The 9608-nt window shown below is 51.0% G+C and overlaps 1 protein-coding gene across 3 annotated transcripts; it reads right to left on the bottom strand.

Annotated features, from left to right (window-relative positions):
* Positions 1-340: 340 nt before the first annotated feature.
* PCBD1 (pterin-4 alpha-carbinolamine dehydratase 1) lies at positions 341-4828 on the bottom strand. Of its 3 annotated transcripts, none has more exons than XM_080822709.1 (4): positions 4535-4828; positions 1726-1857; positions 1426-1506; positions 341-884 (listed from the first exon to the last, which is right to left on the bottom strand). In XM_080822709.1, the coding sequence occupies exons 1-4, from the start codon at positions 4535-4537 to the stop codon at positions 786-788; spliced, it is 315 nt and encodes a 104-aa protein (XP_080678835.1). In that variant the 5' UTR covers positions 4538-4828; the 3' UTR covers positions 341-785. The 3 variants fall into 3 exon arrangements, with proteins under 3 accessions (XP_080678835.1, XP_080678836.1, XP_080678837.1); XM_080822710.1 differs by having other exon boundaries at positions 1726-1971; positions 4535-4657; XM_080822711.1 differs by lacking the exon at positions 4535-4828 and adding an exon at positions 3910-4170 and having other exon boundaries at positions 1726-1971.
* Between the last annotated feature and the right edge of the window lie 4780 nt (positions 4829-9608).

Raw genomic sequence — 9608 nt, 5'->3', positions numbered from 1 at the left:
TGCATACCTTTACGTGTTAGTCATGGTACCCCTTTGGCCACCCCTGCCTCAAGAATCCCTTTCAGGTTTTTAAGGCACAAGTCAGTGAAGCCTTCAGACTCACCCTTGTCAATCACTTCATGTTCCCTTAACTCATTTCTTTACCCTTGCCGCTAGCGTTCATCCATCCTGCCTCGTGGTAGTGAACTGCTTCCTGCTTAATTCCGCTACATGAAGACAAGAGTGGTCTGGTCCCCTGACCCCAGGGCCTTGAATAGGGCTTCCCACAGAGTGCTTATTTAAATGCCTGTTGACTCCAATTTGGATTGACCTGTGGAAAGAAAGTTTTTAGAGCCTGAGACAGAGTGAAACACTAGTTTTATTTGAGACATAAAAGCACAGGTGTCTGTGTTACATATGATGAGGTTGACTTTAGGGTCCTGGTTTCTGAGATTAAGACTTCGTACCTCTTTGTCACAGCCTCCTGGGAAATGGATTAGAAAGGGGGCAGGACGCAGCCTGGCAAAAAGACCAATACTGTTGCTGGGAAGTCTTCCAGAAAGGGAAGATTGGACTCAATTAGTGTACGTGTAACAGAGCGCCAAGGATGAAGAGGGGTTTGGGGAAGAAAGGTCGGCGGTGATGCTGGCATCTCCTTCCATAGCAAGGACTCTCCCCTAGCTGGTGGCAGCACAGTCCACTTGGCCCTTCTGGCTGCAGCAACATCTTGGCTCCCCGGATCCCCCACCGGATTCCTGATTCAGTCACCCCCTTCCCCTGAAGAATTTGCAGAGGAAGGGCAGGGCCTAGGTCATGGACACTGCTACTTGTTCGATGAAGCTGGCCAGGTTTATGTCCCGTTCCGAAAGGCCGGCACACTCATGGGTGCTCAAGGTGATGTGGACCTGGAACAAAACCAGAGGTTCGGGCCCAGAGCGGGGGAGGGTCAGGGCCGTGTGGCTCGGCGACACGGAGCGCTCCAGGGTGGTAGCTGGTCACCACGCTCCCGCCTGGGGCCGGCCTTCCTGACCGTCTCCAGCAACACTGCTAACCCTCCTGCGTGGCCTGTGGCAGGGGTCTCACGACCGCCCTCCGATGGCCTGCGGTCCGACCTGTCTGCTGTGCTCGTGTGTTCTCAGCTCCGGTGACTACTTTTTCATCCCTCCACACCACACCTCCAGGAGGATTTGGGCCACAGAGCTATGAGCCATGAATACGGCCAGTGCCTGCGGCCCGGCCTTCTGTGGTTCGGCCTTCCTAATGCCGACTGTCCGCCTTAACCGCATGTTCGCTCACAGTGTTTTAATTTGCACTTTGCTAGTTTGTAGCGAGCCTCACTACCGCAGGGGTGACAGTGCTGATTCTAGGCGGGGAGGCCCCTAGGGAAGGCCAGGGAAGGGCCTTCAGAGCTCGGCCGGCCCAGCGCAGCAGGTGCGCCTCGCTCACCTTGTTGTACACGTTAAACCATTCGGGGTGGTGGTCCAGTTTCTCGGCCTGCAGGGCCACTCTCGTCATGAAGCCAAAAGCCTGAGAAGTGAAGTGAGACCCAGGTGAGCGCTCTGAGAGAGAGGGCGGCTCGAAGAGTTCCAGGTGTGGAGACCCCAAGACCCATCCCCCCTACTCCCGTCCCCAAGGAGGACACTCTAGCCCGATGAGGGTAGTGGCCGAGGGACTTAGGTAGCAAGGCCCTCCAGGGAGAGAACAAGTTCTGGAGTGTAAGAAACTCTGTCCCACCCGGCGACATACCCGATTGAAGTCTTTGAAATGGAACTGCTTGAAGATGGCGTCTCGGCCTTCCAGCTCATTCCACCCCACAGCCCTCAGGTTTGGCAGCAGCTGGTCCCGCTCCTCGGCACTCAGCCTGTGCGCTTTGCCGGCCTAGGACAGGAAATCAGCAGGGGTCCACGGGCATTTCTCCCTCCAGGACCCAGGAGAGGGCCCCAGTCATGAGGGGACGTTGGCCGGCCTCCACGGGGGCCCTGGTGGCGTGGTCTAAAGTAATGGACAGGGAGCCGTTCAGGGGACACCCTGCCCTGGGGGTGGGGCCCTGGCTCATGCACTGATAGGTTCTTAGATTCTGACACTTTGCTCAGAGAACAGAAAATACTGAGCCGTGACGCAAGTCACTGGGGCTGAGCAACACTCCCCCCCCAACCCTTGTCCCCAAAGCCTGACAGAGCCTCCCCACCATAGGTCTCTTATGTTAATGAGGGAGTAAAAGCAAAATCAAGCCCGGATGCGAATGTGTTACTACACAACTTTTCAGAAAAAGACTACCCATGACTGTCCAACCTTCCTTTTTCTGTTACGGACTGTATCCAGTTCACCCCAACGTCCGCACAAGGAAACTGAAGCCTACAAAGGGAACATGACCACGGTTCTCCTTCCCCCACGCCCCCCTCCCCTCCGTCCTCAGAGCACAGACAATGTTCTCAAAGGGGTCTGAATCTGCATCCTGGACCCAGGGAAAAGGAGCAAGTGCTTACAACACCTTCCAGGTGATTCTACCAGAACTGATCCCCACTGGTACTACCTCCCACTGGGTATTCATCACGCCACCATGCAGCCCCTAAGTACGGGCTGCTAGGCCTGGGGGTTTCGGATTCCCACCTTCTTGTCTACTCCACCAGCCTGGGAAGCCTGAGCCACAGAGCTCAGGCCAAAGTGGAAGTAACTTGGCCAAGGGCTATTGGCAAACCTAGCCCCTCGGACTATTTGCCTATTGTGCAAAGTTCCCTCCAGGCAGCCCGAACTGGCACAGTTCAGGGGCTGAGTGGAACCTTCAGAGACAGACGGAAGCAAAGGCCGGTTCCATTCTCTGGGGGGATGGATCCAGGTCTAGACACGGAAGGGATCCCAGAACTGTGACTTCTCCAACAGAAACTCTTAGAGTGTTGAAGGAAAAATGAACTAGTAAGATCTAGGGAGAGAATGTGTGGGAGGCTAATTCAGCTTCACAAGGCAGCCTGCAGCCTGGCAGCCATGGGGGCGCTGGCAGGACTGGGTCAAGCCCCAGTTCTGGCGTTGTCCAGCAGGATGGTCACCTCCCTTGGCTTGAAAGGTAGAAGGGGCCCAGAACTTCCATTTCAGATCAGCAAGAGGAGCCTATGGGATGTATCAGTAAGTCCATCCTTATTAAGGGTCTGTCATCTGTATTTGTAAAGGGCTTGTTAAGCCCTGTGGGTGTGGGGGTTGCACTAGAAAAGCAGTATAGCCTCCTCTAAGTCAATCATTCCGTCCCTTCTGAAAACACTTGTTTTCTCTGGACTGATCTGGCTTGGTCTGGTTCCTCAGCTCTGAGAGCTCGGCATCCTGCCCCCAACCCCTGCTCCATTCCAGAGCCGGTCCGTTCTCTGGGGCTGATAAGCCTGGTCAGGTATCAGGGCATGAGTGATGTCAGCACAGGGATCAGAACCCACTGCTCCGCTCTCTGACCCAAAAGAAGTAGGGGGATACAGGGAGCTCCTAGGGGGCACCCATTGCCCCTTAGTGTCTTCTGGGATCCCCCAAGTTTCACAGCCTGGGGCTGAAAGGACAAGCCCCCCTGAGAGCTGGGGTCAGAAGGGGGAAGGGGCATTGTTTGCTTAGCAAATCACAGGCCAGGCCTGGCCAAGCCTTCTGGGGGAGTGTGAGCGCTCCGGTTACTGATTACCGCCCTGCCCCGCACGTCTGGGGCCTCAGAGCACCACACAAGCCGCCTCAATCCCCCCTCCTCTCCCTCCAAGCTACTGCTTTCCAAGTGCTTTCTCAGCTGTCACCGCAGTCCCTACCGCTCCTCAGGCTTTGGGATCAGAAAGGGGCTGTTTAGTAAAGCTCCCGGGTCTACACACTCCTCCCCAGCCAGGGCTCCCCTCCCTCCACCACCAGAAGGTGGTGGTGATGAAGCAGGGCTGACCACAGGGCCCAGGTCCTCCTGGGGGAACACCCAACCTGGAGGAGGGCTGATCCTGAGCGATCGGTTCCCACTGCTGGGCGCAGGCCTCAAGCGAGGCACCAGGGCCTGGCTACGAAGCCAAGGGGGGCTGCTGCCGGGTGCGCAGAGGGCCTGGCCGGACCCTGCCGGAAGTGCAAGCCAGAAGGGCGGTAAACAGACTCCTAGAGAAACGCAGAACTAGGCTCCCTCCTACTCACACTCAGACACACGGACGCCCCCCCCCCATTGTGGACGAGAACTCGCCACTAAGAGAGGGCGATGTCTACAGGCTCACCAGCTGCCTCCCCAACCCCTGCCCTGGGCCCACCGCCCACGCCCCGCTTGCGAGGCGCCCCGGGGACAAGGGCCTGGGGGCAGGGCCAGGCCTCGGCCGCGCCACCGCCCCTCTCCGACCTCAGTTCGCCTCGCGCGCCACAGGGGGTGCGGGTGGCAACAGGGCGGAGACCCCGGCTCTCCAAGCCTAGCCCTCGCTCTCCAAGCCTAGCAAGCGGCCGGCGGGCGGAGGGGCTCGCAAGGACCGTACCCCACCCTCGCCGCCGCCGCCGCCGCTATCGGCCCCTTCCTCTCCTCCGCCCTCCCGCGCGCCCGGGCCCCGCGGGCGGCGGCGCGCGACCCCCTCACCATGGCGGGCGCGGCGCAGGTGCGGGCGCGCTGACCGGGCGCAGGTGCGGACTCGGGCGCTGGTGCGGAAGCGAGCGAGCAGCAGGTGGCGGCGGCGCGGGCGGACGGCGCCGGGCGTACGGGGACGCGGGCGGGGAGGGGCCGAGAGGACCCGCCCACCGGTAATCGTTAACTCGGCTGCGACCCGCGCACTCGGCCTCTGCCCACTTCGAGCACCTTCTTCCGGACTGCTGTTACGCGGAGCTCAGGGGCTGAGAACGACAGGCTCCAGGGGCAGACTTCTGCGTTTGACTCGCTCTCTGCCGCTTACCAGCCGTGTCACCCTGAACGCGAGATTACGCTTTTCTTTTTTAAAGGCAACAGATGGAGGTGTTGGCCTAGAAGAAACCGCACAGAACTAAAATGTACTGTATGATGCGTTTTGACGTCTGTTAGCTCTCCTGCGAGCATCACTACAGTCACGCTTATAAACATATCATAGCCGGCGTCCCTACAAGTCTCCTTCTTTCTCTGACAACCAGTTATCCGCTTCCGGGCACAATATGTTAGGCTGTATTTCCAAGAATTTTATGTAAATGCAGAGCATGCAGTGTACGCTCTTGTGTCTGGCTTCTTAGGACTCAGCGTTGTCACTTTGCGGTTCGCCCCTATGGCTGCGTGTATCAATAGTGTCTTCCTTTCTATGGCTAAGTAAAATTTATTTTATAATGTTACATTGTATGGCTATACCACAATTTGTTGATCTGTTCACTTGTTGATAGGCATTTAGATTGTTTGCAGTTTTAAACTATTACAAATAAAGATGCTGTGTGCTTTCCCATCCAAGTCAACTTAGATATCTGCTTTCATTTCTCTTGGGTAAAGGTCTAGGAGTGGAATGGCTACCTCATGCGGCACATGTGTGTTTATAACTTGTTAGGAAACTGCCAGACGCTTCCCAAAGTGGCTGTACTATTTTAGGTGGCCGCCAGCAATATATGAGAGTTCCAGTTTCCCTAAATCTTCAAAGATGCACCAATATTTGCTACGGTCAATCTTTTTCATTTCAGTCATTCTCACTGGTGTGTAGCAGTATCTCATTGTGGTTTTCCTTTGAGTTTCCTTAATGGCTAATGATATTGAACACTTTTTCAGGTGTTTATTTTCACTGGTAAATCTGATAATTTCCTTCAAATTTCCAGCCTCCCCCCACCCGCTTTTGTGTTGGGTTCTTACTAGCTTTTGAGTTCTTTATTCTGGATATGGGCACTTTACCAGAGACGTGGTTTGCCAGTTTCTTCTTTGTGTTTCGCACTGTCTTCCAAAGAGCAGACGCCCTTAATTTTGATGAAATACAATTTATCTGATGTTACTTTCATGGATTAGTGTTTTGGTGTTGCAACTAAAACAATCTTTCCCTACCCTACTGTCATAAAGATTTTTCTGTTATGTTTCCTTTTTGTGACTTTTTTCCCTGTGTTTTATAGTTATTGGTTTTTCATTTAGGTCTATGACCCATTTTGAGTTAATTTTTCCTATGCATTGCGTTATGGATCCAAATTCACTTTTTTGCATATGAATATTCAGTTCTTCCTTTCTCCACTGAAATGCTTTTACACCTTTGTAAAAACTCGGTTGAAGGTATATGTGTGGTTTCCTTGTAATTGAACATATATGTGTGGACTCTAGCCTGCTCGTTGACCTGTTTGTCCCTCTTGATGCTAATGCTATACACCTTGATTCCTGGAGCCATATAAGTCTTGGAGTCAGGTAATACAAGTCCTCTAACAGTCAAAAATGTTTTTCCTTCCCATTAACCTTCATCCCTATAGTCCACTTTTACTCCTCTCCTCCTCGCAGTGTGTTACTCTGCGAAATCTAACGTGTTGATATGTATTTCTGTTTGTATCTGTTTTGCAACAGGTGCTGTTGTTTTATCTCTGTGCCTTTTTATTTTTTGTAAGTAGATCCGTGTGCTGTGTCTCATTCTGTTACTTTCACCTATTTTTCCCATTTTTGTATATACACTTCATGCGTAGCTTCTAACTGCTGCTCTGTGGGGCGCACCCAGCATAAGTTCTCATTCCTCCAGTGGTGAACGCTCGGCTCGCTTCCGACAACCTGCCTCCAACACCACCAACGGCCCCCCAAGCCTGTGAGTGTGCAACACATGCAGAACAGAGCAACAAAGATGCTGCTGCAGTGAACATCTCTTCCAACTCAGTAGCTCTCCAGCCTGTGGACAGTTTCCTACATGGCTTAAATAGAAATATGTAAATATATATGAATATGTAAATATGAATATATACATAGATAAATATATTTATCTCCTATAAATCCAGCAATTCCCTCATGGGTGTGTGTCCCAAAATAGTTTCAGATGCTGTGGGCAGGGGCTGCTCTGGTCCTCACGTCATGTGCATCATTTGGGGGAAGGTTTCTATTCCCCTGTATTGCTCGCACATAATACTCACCCTTGGCATTATCTTGCTTTTTAATTTTTGCCACGTTAATAGGTATAAAATGATAGTGCACTGTTTTTACTTTGTTTTTCTGATGACTAATGGTTCTGAGCACCTCTTCATCTGCTTGTTAGCACCTGGGGCTTATTGCTTGTAAATTGCCTTTTAATAGTCTTTCCATTTTTTTTTTTTAAGTATGCAGTGTTCTGTTTTTTTAAGTTGATTTGCAGGAGTTTATATCTAGACATTAATTGCTTATCCATTTTCAGTATTGCAAATATCTCCTCCCATTGACCATCAGTATATTAACTTCTTCCATAGTGTCCTTTGTTGGTAGAAATTTTATATGTTGGTGTATGGGACTTACCTCTTTTTTTTCTTGGCCTTATAACATTGTGCTTTTCAGGATTTATCTGATGATTTTCCTGCCACAATAATAATCTTCCTTTTCTCTTGTTAACTTTATGGTAAGATAAACATAAGACTTAAATATGAAACGTCCCCTTTTATATGTAGTGTTCTTAGTGTTCTCAGTGGACCTTGACTGTCCGTCTTGCCTGTGGCTTCTGCTAATCATCCTCCAGCGTGGGACAGGGGCTCCTTGGCTGTCCAGACCGTCAGATGACTTCAGCCCCAGCAGTCCCATGTGAGACCTCAGCAGAGACCAGTCAACCCATGGAACCATGAGAACTAGTAGTATGTTTTAATAGTAAGCCACCAGATTTGGGGGGTGGCTTGTCACACAGCAATGGAGAACAGGATGCATAGATTCCCGAATAAAACTTGGTGCCTGGAAGTGAACTGCTGAAAACAAGCTGCCTGGGAGTGGTGGTGGGAAGAAGGTGGAAGGAAGGCTGCAAAGATGGGAAGGTTTGCTTCCACCCCAGATGTAGAAAGCTGCAGAGTGTTGCTCCCACACTAACATGGGGAAGCCTGAATATACTACAAAATCAGCACTTTTCTTCTGTTCACCAGGAAGCTGAGCTCACAGGACAACCAAGGAGCCTGAATTCCAAGGGAGGAACACAGACAGACTCATCTGTGCTGGCCCTTGGGGAAGGGGGAACACACACAGCCTCCATATATGTGGGGAGGAAGAAGTCAGTGAAATCTTTTTTTTTTTTTAAAGAAGATTTTATTTATTTATTTGAGAGAGAGAAAGAGAGCACAAGAGTAGCGATGAGGGAGGGACAGAGGGAGAGAGTGAAGCAGACTCCCCACTAAGCAGACAACCCAACCCTGGCTCGATCCCAGGATCCCGAGATCATGACCTGAGCTGAAGGCAGACACCTAACTGACTGAGCCACCCAGGTGCCCCAGAAATCAGCTCAAGTCTTATCAAATAGTTGGGAGCCAGGTGTGTGCTGGCATGCCAGCCTCAAAACCTGGGGCTGCAGACACCAGGACAGTTTGCGTAGAGGAACTCTGGCAGGTGCCGAGTGGAAGATGGGAGGAAGATCCAGCCACGGAGCAGGGGTGGGAGAGGATTGGCAGCTGCTGCAGGGAAAGGGCCAACCCCTCCCTCCTCTTGCAGACACTTGTTGCAAAGGAGCAAAAACCTAAGTCACTAGGAGAGGGGCCACACACCAAGCACACCCCGGGCCCTCGTAAAGACCCACCGTGGCTTCATTTCCAGCAGGAGGAACAACCCGGGCTGCCACACTTCACACGGCACTGCTGGAAATACAAAATAAGTCCGCCACTTGGGAAAACGCTTTGGCAGTTCTTTATGAAGTTAAACACCCACTTCCCTTATAAATCACCAATCCTACTCCAAGAGAAGTGAAAACGTGTCCATGCAAAGACCTCCATGCAAATGTGTATAGCAGCTGTATTTGGAAATAATCTAAGTGTCCATCAGCGGATGAATGAATAAACACAGGTGGTCCATCCAGACAGTGGGATGGTACTCAGCAGGGGAAAGGAGTGGACCGTGGCCCCAGTCAGTGTAGTGGGTGAGTCCCAAACACGTTATGCTAAGGGACAGCATTTCAGATGTCTACATACCATATTATATGACATATTACATTATTCCATGTATATAACATTCTGAAACCCACACTACTATCGGCAAACATTCCCGATTGACTGCAAGGGGCTGGTAGGGGGACCTGACAACCAGGGGGCACAAGGGAATTTGGGGGAGGTAATTATAATATTTTATTATATTTTGATTGTGGTGTCCCATGACTAGATGTTTCTGCCAAGAAGTATGAATATGTAGATTATATCTCAATAAACTTGAATTAGAAAAATGAGCCTGGAATATGAAAACTCAGGACAATCATTTCCCAGTGATAGTTAATGTTGGAGAGATTGTGAGTGGGCTTCTGGTAGTGTTTTGTTCCTGAATCCTTGTGTGGGGTATGTGGGTATGTCAGTTAGTGAAAATTCTTCAAGCTGTACCTCTATGAGTTATGAACTGTTTTATATGTATATGTCAAATTTTTTTTAAAAGGCACAGTGAAGAAGTTATTGGAAAAAAGAGGACTCAGGAACGATTAGGAAGACTGTCTCTTTAAGTCACGTGGAAGGGAGAGGGGTTATCTAATAAACTTGTGCTGAGCTTTCTAGCTGCCTGTGATAACAGCGAGAAAACAGGGAATGGTGGGCTGATTGGGGTGTGTGTGTGT

The sequence above is a fragment of the Martes martes genome (genome assembly GCF_963455335.1).
Source record: "Martes martes genome assembly, chromosome: 14".
Classification (NCBI taxonomy): Eukaryota; Metazoa; Chordata; class Mammalia; order Carnivora; family Mustelidae; genus Martes; species Martes martes.
The sequence above is the reverse complement of the archived record's forward strand: the minus strand, read 5'-3'. Positions and strand labels throughout refer to the sequence as shown.